The sequence below is a fragment of the Lobosporangium transversale genome (genome assembly GCF_002105155.1).
Source record: "Lobosporangium transversale strain NRRL 3116 chromosome Unknown BCR41scaffold_24, whole genome shotgun sequence".
NCBI lineage: Eukaryota > Fungi > Mortierellomycota > Mortierellomycetes > Mortierellales > Mortierellaceae > Lobosporangium > Lobosporangium transversale.
Genome location: NW_019029002.1, coordinates 231,195 through 252,320, shown reverse-complemented (window position 1 = coordinate 252,320; position 21,126 = coordinate 231,195). Strand labels below are relative to the sequence as shown.

The following is a 21,126-nucleotide window of genomic DNA, read 5'->3' as shown; positions in this document are numbered from 1 at the left end:
CATATATCTTTTTTTTTTTTTTTTTTTTTTGCTCAAGCACCTATTAGAATTGGGAGAGCAAAAAAAAAAAAAAAAAAAAAAAAAAAAGATACAATGTACGTCGACGGGGAGAATGAAAAAGGGGAAAAGCAGGAAAAAAAAAAAAAAAAAAAAACGATGACAACGAAAACGACAACAACGTAACGACAGCAACGTAACGACAACACAAGATTCGCTGTTCCGCACTAAAAAGAACTTTTTTTTTTTTGTTTTTGTTTACTGTTCATCTCTTGTTCTATTCTGCCAAACGAGATTTTTTATTATATCCATTGAGAGGAACGTGTATTCTCCTTGTCGTATCTGATGCAAGAATGCATTCAAAATATTTTTACACATAATATACAATCTATTAAAAAAGACACTAGTCTACTAAACCAACAATGTGTTTAAACCTATGGGGATGGGAATTAGGGATGGGGATGAGGACGAGGAGTATGATAGGTGTTATGATGTTGAGAGTAATGAGGAGGAGAAGGATGAGAACGATTTTGACTTGGTTCGCTCTGTATCCATGTCCTGTGATCCAAGTCTATGGCGCCAATACCACGATCAATGTAATCCATCTCATCGTCATGGTGATCCAATTGGTCCGCATATTTATTCCCATGCCCATGTTCATGCTCATTCTCATACTCATACTCAAACTCATCATCACCATCATGATCAAAATCTTCACCATCGTCCTCCTCCTCTTCCTCCTCTTCCTCTTCCTCTTCATCTTCATCTTCTTCGATATAATCTTCCTGTGAATGATACTCCTTGATACCATGAAGTAATGCAGATGGTTCAGGAACAAGACTTGGATCGTTGGAGGGAATGCATAAAGGTCGTATCCGTTCATCACCGATTTCCAGAATCCTAATCCCTCGTAATCTTGACATGGGTACATTTCGGACAGGACTTGCTGATAAGCGATGGAGTGATGATGGTGAAGGGGATAAAGATATGGGTGTGTGTAAATAGGATTGTGGAGCTGTGACCGCATTGGTATCGATTCCTGCAGATGACCAAGAAGAACAACGACTGTTGTTGCTGTTGCTGTTGCTGTTGCTACAGCAATACTGATAGTACTGATAGTCATGAGCGGTTGAAAAGTAAGCAGACTCGGCTATATAGCGCCTTCGAACAAAAGGTTTACAGCGTCGCATGACTGCTATTAGTCCATCTGCAGCGCCAAAGAACATTGCTTCACAAGGAATGGCTTGTGAACAATTGGGAGATTGAAACCAGAATCTGGTATGAACGATTGTAGTGGAGGCCTTGCTGATGTCGATTTGTTCTACAAACGAGCCCAGGTCATCAGCTCGGACGAAGAGTAATATTGGTTTGCCGATGATGTCGTCTGGATCTAACTGGAAGATTTGCTCTGTTGCTGGGGATGCATACATGATGATGAGATTCCTGGTGAACCGATTCAAAATCATGCAGACACGCGGTTCTGGTAACAGTCCTTTATCATTCCATGTACTAGCAGCAAATGCTTCATGATGCTTCCTCATCCTTGTGAATTCCTATGAATACAAAAATATAAAAAGCCAAAGAGTAAGGAAAAAGAGAGCCCCGATCTTGCATGGCCTGGATCTCTCCCACATACTGTATTACATGTACTTGTACATGTACAAATTTTTTTGTGTAATGTAAAAATGTAGCTCTTTTTTTTTTTTTTTTTTTTTTTTTTTAAACATTTAATAGTTGTGGTCATTTACCTCTTTCCTGGAACCTACGATACGGGTCATAGCAGAAGAATGTGCGCGCATTTGAATGTCTAGAAAATAATAATAGAAAATAAAAAAAGAAATAAATAATCAATGATCATTAGCTAATATAGTTTGTTGGTTTTTTTTTTTTTTTTAGTAGATTCATTCGCTTCAATGGATAGAAAAAAGTGGCCAGTGCTAATAAACTTTTTTGTAGTCTGTTTTTTTTTTTTTTTTTTTTTTTTCAAATAAATGGGCATAAGAAAATTGGGTAAATGAGAAAAAAGCTTAAAAATAAGTAGCTCCTTGATTTGATTTTTTTTTTTTTTCCTTTCCTCCTCCACATTACGCTCTCAACTAAAAATGCACAAGTCTAGCACAGATATATACATGTATTTCACACACTAATAAGAGAGAAAGAGAGAAAGAGAGAAAGAGAGGTATATAAATGAATACAAATGTACTTACAACTTCCAGCATTTGGATCAATAACGGTTGCACAGTTAAAGATGAAATCATAACAAAGACCAAAGACAGAGGTGCAGGTGACTAGACGACCGTCTTTGGTTTTGAAACGGAGAACGATCTGGCTGGCGGCAAGGTCATTTAGGACATTTTCTAGATGGACGGTCTTTGTCAGGGGAATGTCCTCTTCTGGAATGATGGCATAGACTGGTACACCGACGAGCTCCTCGGGTTGATAGCCCAGTACATCGACTACGCTGGGAGAGGCCCATATGAAACGGCCTTCTGGACTTAGGTCGTGGAATGAAATGTAATTGAGAGATTGAAACATTTGAGAAAAGAAAAAGTCTTCAATTAATCTTTATATATGACAAACTATTGTCGAGACAAGGAGGAGGAAGAAGAAGAGAAGGGAAGAAGAAGGGAAAGGAAGAAGATTGAGAGAAAAAGTTTATCCAAGGTTCAAAATTGAACAGTCCAAGTAAATAGGAAAAGGAAAGGAAAAGGAAAAGGAAAAGGAAAGGAAAGGAAAGGAAAAGGGAGACAACAACAACAGCAAAAGTTGAATGAGAATGTGAATAAGAATGTGAATGAGAATGAGACTGAGAATGAGAATGAGAGAAAAAGAAGAAGAGTGAGTTGATTTGCAATGAATGTGGGAAAGAAAGAAGAAAGGAAAAAGAGAAGAGAAGAAGCAATGAAGAGAATGTTTATTTGAACCAAACTTGTGCAAAAAGGAAAAGGAACCTTTTTCCTTCCTTCTTTCCCTCCTTCAATTCTTCCTCCCCAATGATTTTTTTTTTTGTTGTTGTTTCTGCAGAGAGTAAACAGTGAAGAGAAAAGGCCAATGAGAGGAAGGGCCCAGAGACCGTTTGTCCCTAAAAGAAAAGGGATCACATCAACAAGTCTGTGCAAATACGCATCTAAAGCCATTTAAATGAACATCAACACATGCAGCCAATGCAGGCTATGCCATGCTTATTCATGTTCAATTATTCAACCGATCAATCAATTATAGAAGAAAATTTCATCTTCTACGGAGAGAGAGAGAGAGAGAGAGAGAGAGAGGATAGGACGTCCTCAAGAACTTGATCAAATCAAATTAAATCAAACCGCAAAAAAAAAAAAGGGTCCTGCACTGCACTGCTCTGCTCTGCTCTGCTCTTGCTCTTGCCCTTGTTCTTGCTCTTGCTCTTGCCCTTACTCTTATTCTTGCTCTTGTTTTACAAGGTGCCTCGTGCAACTCTGCCAGAGTCCGATTTTATGACCATCCATTCCTTCGATCCTTTTACACGAGTTATCTCTATTATTCTTATTTTTTTTTTTTAAAAAAAGGGGGGTTTATTTTATTCCTTTCCTTTTAATTATATACTATTGCTCACGAAGTCTCAAAGTTCTCATAGCACTATCTACTCTGCCATCGTTATATCGAACATCTCGAGCCCTACCATCCACAGCCATATCATCATCCTTGCTAATGTCATCATAATAACTATCATCCTCTTCATATTCATCCTCATCGCCATCCTCATCATCATCATCCTCCTCCTCTACATAATCTCGGACTTGGATCTCCTTGACTCCATGAGGAAAACTAGAGATCTCTGACATTAGACTGGGATCGTCCTTAGGAATAGTCAGGGGCTTGACCTTCCCATCTTCATGTTGTTCCACAATCCGGATCTCCCGGAGTTTGGACATCGTGATCGGACTGGAGGAGACGGAGGAGGAAGGGGTGGAGGTATAGGACTGTGCTGTGCTTACGGTTGATGACCAGGAGGAGTTTCTGCTGTTGTAGACATCATAGTGAGCTCTGTTGGTGAGGAAATGTTTCCTCACAAAGGGTCTACACCGTCGCATGATGGCCACGATCCCGTCCGAGGCACCAAAGATCATGGCCTCACAAGGGATCTCTCGAGCCCAGTTAGGGGATTGGAACCAAAACTTCATGTGCAGGATCGAGGAAGAGGCCTTGATCATATCCAGCTGTTCCACAAACGAGGCCAGATCGTCTGCCCGAACGAACAGCAGAACGGGCTTGCCAACAATTTGCTCCGAGTCAATATGGAAGATTTGTTCACACGTGGGGGAGGCATACATGACCATCAGGTTCCGTGAGTATCGATTCAGGATCATACAGGCACGCAATTCTGTCTGTAATCCCTGAGAATCCCAGGTATTGGCTGCGAATGCTTCATGATGGCGTTTGATTCTCTCGAATTCCTTTTGTTTCGTTTTTTTTTTTTTATCAATGAATCAATCGGATATCCATGGTAGGAATAAATGATAGGAAAAAGAGAAAAAGGAATAAAATGTTAAAAAATCAAACCAAATCAAATCAAATCAAATCAAATATCAGATTGAAATAGAAATATACACTCCAGTCTCACTGTTTTGCAAAATGTGCAAAAAAGTGGATTTTATATACGTTCTGCGATGCTCATTGGCTAGATTCACATTTAATTCAAAATATTTATTCTAAAACCACAATTCAATTGGCTGATTTTTTTGCTTGTCTTTCTTTCTCCTCTCACCCTTTGCCAGCCAATTTAAAATAAAAAATTTTGAATTAAATGTGAATCTAGCCAATGAGGATCACAGAACGTATATAAAATCCACTTTTTTTGAAAACAGTGAGACTGAAAAGAAACGTGACGTCATATCATGTGGTTTCAAACTACATGTCAAACGATGCTAAATGAGACAGGAAATAACGTGACAGGTTCCTGAACCGTTGTTGTTGTTTTTTTAATTTGACTGTACCTGTTTCTTTGATCCTACGAGACGAGTCATTGCAGCAGAATGGGCCCGAAGTGGAACATCTAGAACATTTTTTTTTTAAACACAATGACAAAAGTAATAACCGTAGATGATGTTTAGAATGATAGAAAAGATATAGTTAATGTATATGTATATACATATATTTAATATTTAATATTTAAGATGTTTAGCATTTAGGCATTTAGGCATTTAGTGTTTAGCTAATATGTTCACGTTGCGCATAAAAAATCGCCAACCAAATGACCAATTAAAAAGCCTTCCTTTTTCCTCTCTCCCCCCCTTACTCTCCTCTTATTTCCCTTATGGCATGTGGCATAAATGGCATAATGGCATGTATCGCATAAAGTTCAATCCCCCCTCTCCTTCTCCTTTCCTTTTTTTATGTAAAATATGTATAAAAAAAAAAATAAAAAAAAATAAAAAAAATAAAAAAAAATAAAAAAAAAAAAAAATAAAAAAAAGCTTACATGGACAGGCCGTTTCATCGACAAGGATGGAACGGTTGATGATGACATCGTAACAGACACTGAAGACAGCAAGGCATTGGACCACCCGTCCGTCCTTATTTCTGCATCGAAGTAATGTCTGACTTGCGGCAAAGTCATTCATCACATTCTCTTTATGGGTTGTCTTTCCCTGTTGCACATCCGAGGGCAAGATCACATCGTACACACAACTGCCAATCAGCTCCTCTGCTGTATACCCAAGTACATCAACAATCGACGGAGACGCCCATAACCACCGAGCCTCTGGAGTCAGGTCATGAAATGAGATGTAACTTGGTGATTCGGCCATGGCTCTATGTGAATATGTATATGTTGTATGTGTATTTTTATATGTATATATATTTGTATATATTCGATTAAGAGTGGTATAAACGTGTGTGTGTTTATGATGTAGTGCAGTTGTAGTGAAGTGTAGTATAGTATAGTATGGTATAGATAGTGTAGTGCAGTGCAGTGTAGTGTAGTGTTGTATTGAGTTGTGTTGTGTTGTAGATTTTATATATATATATATATATATATATATATTTAGCAAATGGTGAGGAGAGATATGAAAAGAGAGAGTGATAAAATGAAATGAAAGAAGTAAGTGTTTGTGTGTTGTAAGAGACGCAAAAAGAGAGAAAGAGAGAGAGAAGAAATATTTTTTTGAATTTACCCATGACAAAAAAACCCTCAGGAGCGGGTTTTGTTAAAGACAGGTGAACGTTGATTGGGTAGGGCAACGATGCCATGCTAAAGATTAAGCACCAAAGATTGAAGTTGAAAAAACAGAAAAAGTATCAATGATAGGGTGATAGGGAATGAGTGGACAACACAGCATCCCGGATAAGATTGGTAATATGTTTTTAAACAAACAAAAAAGAACATGTCAAGGTCAAGTTGTTTCTTGCCCCCCTTCTTTTGGTCTGGAGCCAAAGGATGTCAAGGGGGAGGGGAAGGGGAAGGAGAAGGGGAAGAGGGGGTCGAAGCCTGGGCAAAGTGAAAAAAAAAAAAAAAAAAAAAAAAAAAAGATGACGGGAAGGAACAAGCGAACAATGTTTTGCTGTACACAAACATGCAAGTTCCCGGCTTTTTGGTTTGGCTTTTTACCAGTGGAATAGATGCATGAATGAACAATAAACCATGTCCGTCCCATGTCTTTATAATGGACACATGAGTTGCAGGGGTAGAGTGCGAGTGTAACTGTACTGTACATATGTATACATGTACATGAATAACGCTACAAGTGTAACTGTATAACCCTGCAAGTGTAACTGTAACTGTTATGCATGGATAACAACTTTTTTCCAGTCAGATGCAGACATCCCTGCCCTCCATCCATCCGTCCAAACCACAGCAGAGGTAAAAAAGCCAAAAACCCATGAAAACAAAACAAACAGAAGAAAACAGACAGACAGACAGACAGACGAGAGCCCTTTCTTTTTTTCCGCTTGTCTATATCCATCCGAACATCCACATCTCTTTTATGGTTTTGTAACATGTAACATGTAACGTGCATGGCATTTTTTTTTTTTTTTTTTCTGCAGATAGTCTGCTAATAGGAACAAATAAAAAAAAAAAAAAAGAATGTTTACATTTATACATATTCCACTCTATAAATTATAATCTTTGTCTTTTTTTTTCACATTGTACATGTACATGTACAGTATATGTGTGTAAAGGCATAGACTATATACATGTACATGTAGTAGACTTTTTTTTTTTTTTTTTTTTTTTTTTTTTCTTTCCGGCTATAAACAAACACAGCATAAGCAACATTGCTTGCCTTTTCTTTTTCTTTCTTGAACTATACATGTATAATATATATATATCACATATACGACACGTTTTTTTATTATTTTATTTTATTTTATTCAAATTCGATTAGGATTATGATTGTGAAGTACGATTGTTACGCGTACGATCCAATATATTGGAATGACTAGAGTACTGAGAATTGTATACACTCCCGTGATCATGGTGAGAGTCATAGTATTGTTGTTGTTGCTGTTGCTGCTGCTGGTAATGAAATCTATTGCCACCTCCAATGTCCATCTCCTTTGTACCCTGCACAAGATTGAAATCCATATGGGTCTCTCCATCGTCTAGACCTATGCTCAATCTCTCTACTTCCTCCTCATTCTCTACCTCGATCGAATCATCATCCTCCTCCTCCTCCTCCACATATTGTGCCCGATGCTCCTTGAACGCTGCAGGGAGAGATGTGTCTGACAAAAGATTGGGATCGTCCTTCGGAATGGCCAGGGGCCTTAACCGTCCATCGTTCTCATCCACAATGCGGATCTTATTGAGCCTGGCTCTGGAGGCAGCATAGTACCCTGGACTTGCTGTCTGGGATGGATATTTTAGAGATGAGGTCGAGTTGAAGGAGGTCGAGGGCGTGGAGAGGCGTGACCTTGCAGCACTGGCAAGGGAAGACCATGATGATCCCAAACTTTTATTGTTATTATTATTATGATGATGATATGGCCCACAATGTGAACTGTCCGTGATAAACTGCTTTCTCAAAAAAGGTTTACATCTCCGCATAATCGCCACAATCCCGTCTGCAGCCCCAAACATGATGGCCTCGCATGGAATTTCCCGTGGCCAATGAGGAGATTGAAACCAGAAGCGCATATGGGAGATCGCGGACGAGGCCTTGACAGAGTCCATCTGCTCCACGAACGGGGCCAGGTCATCGGCACGGACAAACAACAGAACGGGCTTGCCCACGATCGAGTCTGCATCGATATGGAAGATGGATTCACATGCTGAGGAGGCGTACATGATCACCAGATTCCGCGTGAACCGGTTCATAATCATACAAACCCTCAACTCTGGTTCCAATCCGTGATGATTCCATGAATTGGCTGCAAATGCCTCGTGATGACGTTTGATCCGCTCGAATTCCTACGGATCAAGTAAAAATCAAAGGCAAATTGCTGTCATTAGTCTTTTTTTTTTTTTTTTTTTTTTATTCATCCATTGATCGACAAAATAAAGAAAAAAAAATATATTTATAAAAAAATAAAAAAATAAAAAATAAAAAAAATTGTCTAGTCCACAAGTTCATGTTGTCATATATTGATAGCAATGGAATACGAGCTGTTCTAGACCTTATGCAAATGCAGCATTTAATCTTTTGTACAAATTGAATATTGAATATTGAATACTGAATACTGAATAGTGAATTTTGAATTTTGAATTTTGAATTAATGTATACATATATGTATATAGATATGTATACAGTCGTATACAGAATATGGACAATGCAATGCATTGCACTATTACACTCCGATGGATGGATGGATGGATAGATTGGTAGACAGATAGATGGAGGAATGGAAGGGAAGAGTTACACTCTTTTTTTAAAAAAGAAAGTGCATAAATGTTTTTTTAGCTAACAAGTTAGTTCACTTACCGCTTTTCTAGATCCTACGAGGCGAGTCATTGCAGAAGAATGCGCTCGAAGGTGTCTATCTGCAATGTAAAAAAAAAAAAAAAAAAAAAAAAAAAAGTTGGACATTGTCAGTTTGAGTTTTCTGATACTATGTTGTTAAATGCTTCAACCTTTGGACAAGCAATCCTCTCCCAATTGGTCAAGAAGAAAAAAAAAAAAAAAAGAAAATAGGAGACTAGAACAAAAAAAGAAATTTAACCAGTGATATCCTTTGGATAAAAACGGTCCTCAAAGGGACCTGAATCAACAATAATAATAATAATAATAATAAAAAACCAGTTACGGGTTGGTTGAGGATTGATTGAGGATTGAGTGAGGATAAGGTAGAAAAGGGAAAGGGAAAGGGAAAGAAAAGAAAAAGAAAACTCACAGGCAGCAGCACTTGGATCGACAAGGGTGGAACAATTGAGGATAAAGTCATAGCAGAGACTGAAGACTGCTACACAGGGCACAGCTCGACCGTCCTTGGCCTTGTATCGAAGGACGACCTGACTGGCCACAAAGTCATTCATCACATTCTCCTTATGAACCACTCGCCCCTGGGTGTGGTCATCCGGATAAATGATATCATATGCATTCCGTCCAACCACATCCTCTGACGAATACCCGAGCACATCCATCATGGACGGTGACACCCAAAGGATGCGTGCCTCGGGACTGAGGTCATGAAATGAAATGTAATTATCGGCCTGAAACATTATTAAATGAATCTGAATCTGAATCTGAATCTGAATCTGAATCTGAATCTGAATCTGAATCTGAATCTGAATGTGTGAATGTCAAAGTGAAGGTGAGAATAAAAAAAAACTGAAAGTAATGAGATGGGGTAAAGTGAAATACACTAAAGAAAAGAAAAGAAAAGAAAAGAGAAATAAAAAAATAAAATAAAATAAAGAATAAATAAAATAAAATAAAAATTAAGGAGACATGCAAGAAACAAGGTTGAGAAGACTTTTTTTTCTAGGGAAGGGTGTTGGGGAATGGATTTGGATGCATGGGAGAAGGAGGAAATAGAAATTAAACGAGGATGAGAAAAGAGAGAAGAGAAAAGAAAAAGGAAAGAGATAGAGGAAAGAGACCAAAAATAGTAAGACAAAGAGATGTGCAAATAAGCCATGTGGCTGCAAACACGTTGGAGCACATCCATCCGACATCGAATTCCTTGTTTGACAAATAGACATCCTTAGTATATAGACATGTAGATATATCTGTCTATACTGTACATGTATACGTCTGTATTTGTAGAAACGCCCTATTGGTGACAAAAAACATCTACTGCCCATGTCTTTTTTTTTTTTTTTTTTTTTCATCTTTCTTTCTTTCCTCCAGCAAAACTCGTTGGATGTGTATACAACATGTATATATGCATGGTAATCGCAATATAGTTTTACTGTATAAATAAACGAAAGATGCAACCCAACTGAGCCAGCCACCACCATCATTTTTTTTTTTTTTATTTTTTTTATTTTCTTTTCCAAAAAGAGCATTGATGATGAAGGTCTTCTCTGTTTTTGTCTGTCAGTTTTGTCAGCTCTTTCAACGGATTTGTGGATTTGTGGATCTGTAAAAGAAAAGGTACTCACAAAGATCGACATGGATTCTATCCTCCCAAGAAAGTGTAAAGTAGAGAGAGGTTTGTCTCTATTTGGATAACCTGCCTCTGTTACGGCCGTCTGGTTGTCCATCACAGTCAATTGGAGTCCATGAGAGCGAGAGCAATGAAAAAATAAAATAAAAAAGACCATTCTGACTCGCTGCTTGCTGCAATGTGAAAAAGTAACCAATATCATTTGATCTGCATAAACTGCTCAAGACCCTTTTTTTTTCTTTCCTTCTTTCTTTCTTTCTTTTCTTGTGTACATGTACAGCTTGTGATATGATGGACCCGTTCCTTTTTCTGTAAACAACCCCTTGCCGCCCTTACGCGTTTGTCCTCCTGAAGTGTACCCAATGAAAGAGGGCTACAGAAACCCTTTTCCTCATTTCTCGTCATCTCTCTCTCTCTCTCTCTCCTTTTTTTTTTTTTCTTACCTTTATTATTTTCTTTTGTCATTCTCGTTCTTTTGACATTGATGACTCCTCTTGAGCACTTTACAGATCCCCTACCCACTTGCCTCTCTACTAATTTGGCAATCACAAATATATATTTAAACATCTACTTTTCTGAATTCAGAAAGTCTTCGCATCATTTATATATACAGACATATATAGATTATTTATAATGTATATTATATACATGTACATTTATAACATTGTATATACATACATCCGCCTGTCTTGAACAGCCCTGCTCGACAGTTGTTCTTCATAATTCGCTCTCAAAAGCTCTGTTGCAACAAAAAACAAAAAAACCTCTTAGCCTACTTTGACTATGAATCTGTTTACATCTCTCTCGTCTTGATTTCTAATGCAGTTTACCTACCAAAACCCCTTCCCCCCCCCCCTTTTTTTTTTTTTTTTTTTTTTTTTCTGCCTTTTGCATTGCGATAGTGCGATAGCGTGGCTTCATTTTCAAATTAGTCTTCAATGATCGACTAAAAATGTGTTGCTGCAACGGATTTCATTTGTTTCTCGATTATTATGGTGAAACATGTAACAAAATAAACATGTAAATGTAAATGTAAATGTAAATGTATATATATAATATTTTATATTTATTTATATTATTATGCCATCAACTTTCTTTAAAAGATTTCCCCCCCCCCTCTAAAAGAAACCCTCCCTAAGAGAAAGCTCTAAAAAGGAAAAAGAAGCAGAACGATTTTATTGGACCCGTTTCGGAACGGATAATTTTTTTTCATGCAAGCAACGTAACACATGTACTTTTGCAACGAATTAATTCGATCCCAACGCGTTTCTTATTGAAGTATATATCTGTATATGTTGTATATTTATCAACGATCCGATCCAAAGCGATAGGAAAAAAAAAAAAAAAAAAAAAAAAAAGCAAACAGTGAATGAATGAAAAAAAGTAAATCCTTTTTATCTGGCACCATCACGTTCATATTCATCTTTTACCGCTTGTCTCAACAATCTCGGAATGACAACAGCAATGGTCAAAACAACACAACAACCAATGAAACAATGATATGTATATTTGTAAAGCTACAACATATGTATACAGAAGCATAGCCACTGAATTAGTAACTACATACTCGGGTAGATTGATGATGGTATATGTGTATATGCATAATCTTTGTGCAACATGTATTCCTCCCTGCTTAAAAAAGTACTAAAGGTTAATAGAGTTTGCAAAGAGAGAAAAAAAAAAAAAAAAGAAAGAAAGAAAGAAAGAATGAAGCCGGGCGTATATATGCCGCTTGTTGTGGTTGCTCATCAAGGGCATATGCATTTTCTTTTAAACTTCTTTGAAAACACCTCCTTTCTCTCTTCTTCACAGCAATAAAATCATGGCTCCTACAGATACGGATACAGACACAGATACAGACACAGATACAGACACAGATACAGTAACCACTACGCTGCCTCAACAGGCATTCATAGCCATCTCAATCTCTGATCTTCGTCCACTCTCGGACGTAATCTTTTCTATTCAGACAAGAGCTGACAAAGAGACAGGCCATCAACTGATAATGTGGAAAGATCTCCAACAAGTCTTTAAAAACGCGGAATACCTTTTGGATCATGCCCAAGTCATACTCTTTATGACTGACTGGTCAAAACTGTGAAGAGTATGCTATACCATAAAGCCTCCTCATTTTCTGAATCAGCTTGTTAAATCACAGGGGAGGAGGGATCCATAAAGCAGGCAGAACAAAGGCAGAATAAATGCAGAATTGACACAGCGTTAACTGTTCGACGTGCAAAAACGCACATTTCTTCTCCTTTCAATCTTTTTTTTTTTTTTTTTTTTTTTTAAACTCATCCTTTTAGTCTTGTTCCTTTAAGGGTCCAATATCGACCAGGGACTACCTTGCAAGTCGTGGTCAGCGCGCCAGCTCGTATCAACGCCACCTCTGAGGTACCCCTTTCACCTTTTCATGCGTTCTTAAAAGCATCCTCCGCCGAAGCACTAACGAGTGCAATGTCAAAGCACATTGGGGACCTTCCCATCTCAGACAAGCTTTTGGAGGGACCCAAACTGACCCTTCTTCCCAGTGCTATGGACACTAATGTCCAACCGCCATCCTTTCAGAATAACTGCATCGACAGCTCTCACTCTAAATCAACGGAGGTGATCCAAATGAATCAAACCGATGTTATGGCTCAAAGCAACCATGGCAGTACATTTTAGTCAGCAGCGAGAAGACACCGAGCTCATCAAAGCCCTTCGACAGCAGATGCAACAAGAGATAAAGAAGAATAGGGAGGAACTGCAGCTTTTGCAGAATAAACAGAGTGAGATGTTGCAGATGCAGAAACAGGTTCTGGACAGGCTAGCCATCATTCAAAGCCGAGTGCAAGCTCCCATCACTCAGACCTACGAATTGCACGAATACCCAATCCCCAGACTGTTCATCGTCCTCCCAAAGCTTACAGGACCCCTTGATAAGCTAGGGAAACCATTTGCATACCAGTTTCGGTTGTTCTTCCTGCGTAAGTGTGGCGGTCACACGAAGCCATCCAAGAGCAATATCCCGCACCATATACATCTGGCAAAGCATGAAGGGTATAATATCGACCGACCCGCAGAGTTCTTTGAGAAGTACGGATCCTATGTATTGACAATGCTACAGATACTTAAATACGGAGTCCTTGCTGCTGGCTTTGTCTTGCCTCCATTGGCTCAACTCGACATCTCAGACTGGATTGATGTAGCGAGAGGTGTAGTGAAGGTGTCAGGGCACGGGATCGTATTACTTGTGGATGAATCAATCAATTACTTCCAAAACAATCATCAGGAAGCCGATGGTGGTATTAATAACATTGCGGGCCAGGCAATGATCGGGAAATCAGAAGTGCTTGAAGGGGCAGACCTACGGCGGCTCCAATCGTTTTTGCTGGCCCACAACCAGAGCCGTACCCTCGGTAACCTATATCGCATTGTCACTCTTGAGGGCCATGTCAAATGGGTATGTTTCGACCACTATCGAGAGAGCTACAGGGAATCAGTAGTATAGCGGTTCAAGGAGATCGTTGCAGCTAACGGCGGCGAATATGATGAGCAGCATGGTAGCATCGACACTAGTCTCAGATCGTCAGTACAAGCAAAGGAGTTTTATGAAGTCATGGTCCAAGCGCGCGGTATCCAGGAGTTGACTTTCAAATTCGGGTGGGACGCAACAATGGAGGACTTTTGAGAATTTGCAACGGCTGCTACTACATCAAACCTTGTCCGCCTCTGCGTGGACGGAGAGTATCTTCGACGACCAACACCTGACATTAGGCGGACATCCGAGCTCGAAACTGATTTGGCCACCCAGATAAATCCTGTTCGAATTTAATCGCACTTTTTAAAAAAGAGATGCCCAATTTGGGAGTGTTTGATATTAGTGAGCTGCAGGCCGAACAGTGTGTTTTAATGAACCCGTAGTATATGTATTGGGTGTTTGGCATTATAATCCGAAGGCAGCAGTGGTGTCTGTTGGTCTGGTTATAGGTTGACCAGCCGCATCAGTGTCTCACATGAAGTCTATCCTCAGATAAGTAGTCAATGTCTTTAATAAATAAATTTTAAACAGCCTATCAAATCACCGGGCAAAAGGACTTCAGCTTTGTGATAGTTAGAATGTTTTTAATTAGATTTGTTGCTCGAGTCTCGCATCTATTCATCAGAATATATTTTAAAAGATTAGTTATGGCAACAACTTACTTTCTGAGAGCCTTCGGATGTAGCTTGGACCTTCGAATATCTTACATTTATTTGTATTTTGGGCAACTTCTCGGGTTCGGATGTCCGCCTTCCCAATTTCTTTTGGAGGGTGAGTCAAGCCCTGCGCACGCACCAGGGGCCAACTTGCAAGCTCTCTCTTAGAAAAGAATTTGTAAGTTGGCCCCGGCTAAATGTTACTCCCGGTTATATAGTCCTCAGTAGTAACTCAAATAATATATTAGCCTATTAGCCTATTAGCCTGCTCTGATTGGTTACCCAGATGGTAATATTACATGAACTATACTTGAATCCATCTTCTAAATCTTGACTGAAGGACGCCACTTTTTTAAAAATCATTATATACAAGCCTACTGTGTCATGAAAAAGTCATCTTTGTGTTTACCAACCTCTGTCATATACTTGATATAATAATGATGCGACTTGTGATCAGTTCTGACTATGTGGATCCCCCAAATCTCGTTCAACACACTATTCAAAAAGCTTTTCTTATTTTTGAAGTCCCAATTGTTGTGTGAGGGGCATCTAATCCCCAGCTGAGTGCAGATGTCTCTCATACTTCCGTCCTTGACCAAATCTGACCAACGAAGATCTATTTTTCTCTTGAGCTCCTCAGCTGACATCTCTCTGTCATCAAATGGCGAATCAAATCCACAGCTGTCAAGAATGTCTTTTGCATACTTAAACCTGAGGTATCTCGAATTTCCCAGTGTGTGAACCCCAACTGTAGCTTTGCCACATTTGAGACCCAATCTATCTTCTTGTCGCAAGATTTGAAGTGTGGGGTCCTCTTTCAACATAGCAAGATTCTTATAGATCTTCTTCTCTCGAGGTTTGTCATATTTCTCAACCCAATCAGGAGTCAAAAGAGATGCATCTTGTACACTGTAGGTCTCCATTAGCTTATACTTCGTCACAGCATATTGTTCCTCCTGTGTTCGACTGTTTTGTACATCTAACCGAGAAAACTCCTCAGTATCAAGGACCCTAGCTTTCGAAATTCCTGTGTACTTGATATGTAGCAGCTCTTTCTTGTTTTGGTTTAGTTCCACAGTATATTCATCGTTTTTACACAGATGCGAGTCAGCTTCCTGTACACTGCAGCCAACTTGGACCATTTGGTCAATAAAGCGTTGATAAAAGTCATTCTTTGTCAAGTGCTTCTTGATGAGTGTCTGCATGTATATTAATGCATATAGCACTTTCAAGTCAACGGATGGAGGCTGACCCATTTGAGATATATAAGGAAATCCACTTATGTCTAATTCACATCCATTCAGTCGCACTTCCTGGCTTTCCATATACTCAACAATCTCTCTGAAAGTGGTGGGTAGATTGCTAGTTACATTTTTGATATAGATGAGATATTTTTGAGTGCTGACATTTCGCGGTCGTCGCAACATCTGTCTACATGTTTCAACAATGACGCCAGTTTGTGCTTCAAAGAACCCCACGACATAGTTGAAATGCTTCACATTGCAGTCTATACCAACTGTGATGGTCGGAGTGTGAATGAAATAGTCAAGGTCCAGCACAATTTTGTTGATATTTTGTGAGATGCCAATCTTATCAGCATCAGATGTGTTCTTTGTGATACAGACACCCCTTCTGCCCATTTTCTGCAGTGTCTTATGCAGGGTCTCGGCATCTTCAGCTGAGTGTGTGGTTGATATCCAGACCTTATGACCAGATTTTACAAGATCAATAACATGAGACTCTAAGACTTCTTTATGCTGGAAGCACACAACTTGATGCCCTTGCTGTGGCTTGAAAGTGTTGTGAATGACAAAAACATCGCTCCTCACAGACTTGATGATTTCAGCCTCTCGGTCTGTCACATCAGCATCCAAGGCAATTACCCTCTTGGACTTGCGCATAAGTTCTTCTAGGACTTGATTGTTTGCGCCATGGCGGCCTTTCATGGTGCCCACACTTGTCATCTGTTCAAAAATAGAGCAGACCTCATCCAAGACCAGGACCACATCCATGCTATAGTATTCAAGGTCAAGCTTATATAAGGACTCAGCTTGAATGATCACGCGCTTCCCAGAGACAGGCCCAGGGAAACTAAGATAGCTCCTTAGCTCAAGGCGCTTCTCTAGATTGCGTGCTAGTGATTGTCGAGGAGACACAAAAATGTATGCTAAGTTCTTGTGCCTATCCATAAAACTTTCAACAAAAGAGGTCTTAGCAGTGTCTGGTTCACTGCGGATCACAAGACTCTGTTTCTGGTTTTGCAGCAGCTTCATAACTTTCTTATACTCCAAATGGCGAAGTGAGCAATGTTTGTTCGCAGTGATTGTTTCTTCTTGATTGGTCTGTGCCCTATGTACTCGAAGTGCGATCATGCTTGGAAAATCCAGTTTGCCAATTTGAAGTCCATCACGCCTGGAATTTGCATCCACCCTATAGCAGTGGAGGTACACTTTCCCCTGATCTGCAATTGTCACATATGCATTGTCATTGTCGTGGATCCTATTACATATTTGACAGTGCCCTGATCTTATACGCTTCAGGTGCATACGATTGTTATGAGATTCGCCAATCTTGAACTGTGACAAGCAATCCATATTTGCAAGCATGGTATTTATTGCTTTAATCACACTAGGTGGCAACTTTTCGTTTTGCTCTTGGTCTTGATCCTGCTCAGACCCCTGTACTTGAGGTACTTTATTTCTAGCACCTTTGCTTGCTGCAAGATGACAATGCACAATATCTGTGGCATCAGCACTCACATTGGTGACAAAAAACTCACTCTCAGGTGCAGAGCAGGAGGCATTGTGCCAAATTGCAGGTCGGAGAACCCTTGTTGGATCATGGCGCTTAGCACTATTGATGCATCTGAAGTTTCGATTCTTTGTGTAGACAATCCAATCAATGTGTTTTGAAAGTGGATGTTCTTTAACCATCAAATGGAAGGCGTCCATAAAGTTTTTCATATGGCATGTGTTGTCTCTGAACTTGAATCCAGACCCTGATAAGATGATATGCATTGACCCTTTTTCAGCATTTGATGCACTCAAGATGCGGCACTCAGAAGCTAAGACCTCATATTCTAGACAGAAGGCATTCCTTTGCTGCAAAAAATCTGAGAAGATTGTCTCCTCAGTGTCCTCTGTCTTTGAGGGATCCCATTCCAGGTCGTAGTATTCCCAGCAAGATGTCCCATCGCGGATTTGCTCAAAGAAGAAGCATTCAGTGGCTGGTACATACTTTGTGCATTCCAGGAAGCTCTGCAGATTTTTGTAGCTACCAAATGCCCAAAGCGGTTTGCCCTCCGAGTTGAGCTTGAATTGATGAGCAACAAGAAATGTGTTCTGAGCCTCATCAGCTCTCTTGAAAGATGCTGCCTGTGGCCTAAGGCCCTGTTGCTTTTGCGAGTAGAATGTGGCTCCAAATTTGTACATTGTTTATAATGTGCGTCTTGTTGTATATACATATAAAAAATTTATATTCAGTTATTTAATTTTTGAAATCATTCCCTGCGCACGGACCAGGGGCTAACTTGTAAATTTCTTTCTAAGAGAGAGCTTGCAAGTTGGCCCCGGCTAAACTGTCAGGTCCTTCGGCCGGCTAAATATGGGACTGGATCACAAGGCCTCCACTATCACCACTTTTTTGCATTTTAAAAAAAAAGAAATCCCCAAGTTTATTATTATTAATACAAATAACTTTAATTTATAATCCCAGTCTAATCCTTTTGCAACTGAACAAACTGCCCCGGGTCTGTGTCGACCCTAGTATGATCCGGGGTGATTATGGGCTGTGAACTGATGCAAATATAATATGACCAACAGCACAGCATTTTCAAAGACGTAATCTTCCGGATTTTTGAAAATATCTTGTTATTTTATTGGAATTATCGTGGGCCATTTTGGACATCCGGGATCCAATATCAAAGTTGAGCTGACTGATTGGGACCCTTGTCAAATAATTTCTTCCGCTTATTGGATATATGCGCTCTCGCGAGCCTTGGCTGAAAAAAAAGTGGAAGAGGCCGAAGCGAGTCTTACATAGCTTTGGGAGCGGCCCAGCAGTTGGAGCCCAGGCATCCATTAATTCGAAAAGTCTCGGGTTACATTTTTTTTTAAAAAAAAGACAATGGCTTTCGACCACAGCTGCTTCCCCGCACTTCGTCCTCGTGAGTCTCGAGGACACCAGATATGCTAAGTCTTTGTGAATGGCTGATTTATTTCGTAAAACAGGAATACTTCTACATAAGATTGGGTGCAGGTCTCACTATGCTATCTGAATATCAGAAGAAAATACAAATGCGAAGCGAGAAAATACCCTTTGTTTTTTTTTTTTTTTAAAAAAAAAACAAGACTGAATTCAAGTAGAATAACGTCAGATGCATGTATGAAAAGCAAGAGTATAGATTACCTGATATATTAAGCTACGTCCATTTTGGCTTTTTTGCCACCACGTTCCTCAAGATACTGCAGTGTATGCTTGTTAAAGTACATTGGTCGGCCATCTTTGGCCACTACAATGGCCCATCCATTACTGTCATATGTAGCATTCGCATGGGTTTGCTTATTTAGGTCTTCGCTTGATTGAGGACTAATTGCAGTCTGAATGGGGTGCACCACCCTCATTAATTCCTGGATTGGCCGAGCCTTAGATGGTTTTGATGGTTCAAACCAGGTTGGGTTAGTCCACTGCTTTTGACCCAGTGGTTTATGGCTGTAGCCGTGGCCATAGAGTGCTCCGACTGTTTTCTGCACTGAAAGAGCTGATTTGATATTCATGGCGGTGCCTTGGACGGCCTGTTGAAACCAAGATAGTGCTATAATGACTTCCTTGAATCGATCCAAGGATCCTCGTGAATCAGGAAGGCAGAATGTATGTTCTGGCCATGCTACATATAGCTTCGGAGCAACTAGATGCAGAGAAAATATCGACCCAGACAGATTCCCTATCTGAACGCCGTAACCAATCGTATTCTTGAGAAAGTTTTCGTCATCCGGAAAAATTTTGGTCAAGCCATTTACTATCTCCTTCGCCTCTCGGAGGACTTTGGCCCCATCTGAAAAAATTTTGGTCTCTTGGCAATTGGGAGCAACCTCGACGGCTGCAATGTCGATTTCACCCTTTCGGGAAACATCTATTATGATCCGAGAATCTATTTTGAAGGCAATAGCGTGTCCGTCATCGTAGAATTCTCTTTTCTCGATGTTTGACGCTACCTGTGTCGAATCTCCTCCTTTTATCCTAATCCCAGTTTCACTCTGCTGCCGGAGAAATAAGGAAGACAGCATCGGGCTCCAAAGAACATTCATTAAGTCCTGCTCCGTTACGTCATACTCTTGTGCAAATATCTTGGGATAACATAGGAGGGCGTCAATCATTATCAGGAGAGGCTTGAGATTCTCCGCAAAGCTCGGCAGACAGGCTCCCATCTCTCGATATAGGTAGGATCGTGCTTCAGCAAGCCCATCTTTAGAAGCAATCGCACTGCAGATATCCCAATGTGTCAGCAACTCAGTTGGTTCAGGTGCATTAATGGATCTCTTCATGCTTAGATGAGCAAACATCGTCATTAACTCATCCTGATCACTCTTACTGGGAAATACATCGAAAAGCTGACTCTCGTTTGACATATCTACTAGATCCAGAATTGACGAGGCTCCAAGAGAAAAGATCCGGCGCTCGTGTACATCTTTGAACTCAGGTGATGTTACAGTAGCTTCTAGGTCCAGAGCTCTCTGTTTGATCCTTTGTCCGATCGTTTCCGTGTCTTTTTTTAAAAATAATCCATCAATCCGTATTTCCTCCTCAGTTAGGGATTTCACAGGCGCTGCTGGTGACTGGATCTCCTTAATTCGGTCCGAGCGACGAAATGTGTTGGCAGTGGTAGCAGGGGTAGACGTCGCGGCGGCAGTCTTCTTAGCGAAAAATTTGGTACAAGACGTGCGGAATGTCTTTGACTATAAATAACAATAAGAGATCGTGTTACGGTCTGCTTGGTCATACATTAGAGGCGTTCAAATATGAATTATTTAATACTATCTCGGGCCTCTATACCTCAACAACTTGTTTCCATCGAGCGTAGCGTTTGCATTGTTGATATAGTTCCTGGTCATTATTGTCGTAATTTACATCAAGGAGCTCCGTCAAGGCGGCGGAAATAACACTTAAAAATTCTTCTGTATCCTTAATTCCAAATAATCGTACGAATGGTTCAATAATGTGATAGGGCTCAGTTGCCTTGGTGTTGCGGAGAAATTCTGCTTTTGAAATCATTATTTTCAGGGCGAAAGGAAAACTTGGGAATAAAGTGTGTGATTGAAAAGTTGTAGAAGTGTGAGAAGAAGTGTGAGAAGAAGTGTGAGAATTTTTCTTTTTTCAAAAAAAAACCATCTATTTTTAGCATCATGTCACATTTGTGACTGTTATATCTAA

At 39.8% G+C, this 21,126-nt stretch overlaps 5 protein-coding genes across 5 annotated transcripts; all 5 read right to left on the bottom strand.

The window, feature by feature from the left end:
• Nucleotides 1-369: 369 nt before the first annotated feature.
• Nucleotides 370-2,861, bottom strand: BCR41DRAFT_423022 (hypothetical protein). The gene is made up of 3 exons (XM_022030237.1): nucleotides 2,205-2,861; nucleotides 1,746-1,804; nucleotides 370-1,550 (listed from the first exon to the last, which is right to left on the bottom strand). Exons 1-3 carry the CDS (start codon nucleotides 2,530-2,532, stop codon nucleotides 447-449), a joined length of 1,491 nt encoding a protein of 496 aa, XP_021880297.1. The 5' UTR covers nucleotides 2,533-2,861; the 3' UTR covers nucleotides 370-446.
• A 674-nt stretch (nucleotides 2,862-3,535) lies between these two features.
• On the bottom strand, nucleotides 3,536-6,104 carry BCR41DRAFT_355949 (hypothetical protein). Its single transcript, XM_022024557.1, has 3 exons — nucleotides 5,450-6,104; nucleotides 4,965-5,023; nucleotides 3,536-4,424 (listed from the first exon to the last, which is right to left on the bottom strand). The coding sequence occupies exons 1-3, from the start codon at nucleotides 5,775-5,777 to the stop codon at nucleotides 3,573-3,575; spliced, it is 1,239 nt and encodes a 412-aa protein (XP_021880296.1). The 5' UTR covers nucleotides 5,778-6,104; the 3' UTR covers nucleotides 3,536-3,572.
• Nucleotides 6,105-7,311: 1,207 nt separating this feature from the next.
• Nucleotides 7,312-9,979, bottom strand: BCR41DRAFT_355946 (hypothetical protein). The gene is made up of 3 exons (XM_022024556.1): nucleotides 9,301-9,979; nucleotides 8,892-8,950; nucleotides 7,312-8,380 (listed from the first exon to the last, which is right to left on the bottom strand). Exons 1-3 carry the CDS (start codon nucleotides 9,626-9,628, stop codon nucleotides 7,358-7,360), a joined length of 1,410 nt encoding a protein of 469 aa, XP_021880295.1. The 5' UTR covers nucleotides 9,629-9,979; the 3' UTR covers nucleotides 7,312-7,357.
• Nucleotides 9,980-13,327: 3,348 nt separating this feature from the next.
• On the bottom strand, nucleotides 13,328-18,128 carry BCR41DRAFT_371637 (hypothetical protein; the record flags this gene model as incomplete). Its single annotated transcript, XM_022026620.1, has 5 exons — nucleotides 13,328-13,444; nucleotides 13,466-13,621; nucleotides 14,152-14,321; nucleotides 14,704-14,858; nucleotides 15,076-18,128. The coding sequence occupies 5 exons, from the start codon at nucleotides 18,126-18,128 to the stop codon at nucleotides 13,328-13,330; spliced, it is 3,651 nt and encodes a 1,216-aa protein (XP_021880294.1).
• Nucleotides 18,129-19,032: 904 nt separating this feature from the next.
• Nucleotides 19,033-21,042, bottom strand: BCR41DRAFT_423019 (hypothetical protein). The gene is made up of 2 exons (XM_022030236.1): nucleotides 20,749-21,042; nucleotides 19,033-20,651 (listed from the first exon to the last, which is right to left on the bottom strand). The coding sequence occupies exons 1-2, from the start codon at nucleotides 20,965-20,967 to the stop codon at nucleotides 19,113-19,115; spliced, it is 1,758 nt and encodes a 585-aa protein (XP_021880293.1). The 5' UTR covers nucleotides 20,968-21,042; the 3' UTR covers nucleotides 19,033-19,112.
• Between the last annotated feature and the right edge of the window lie 84 nt (nucleotides 21,043-21,126).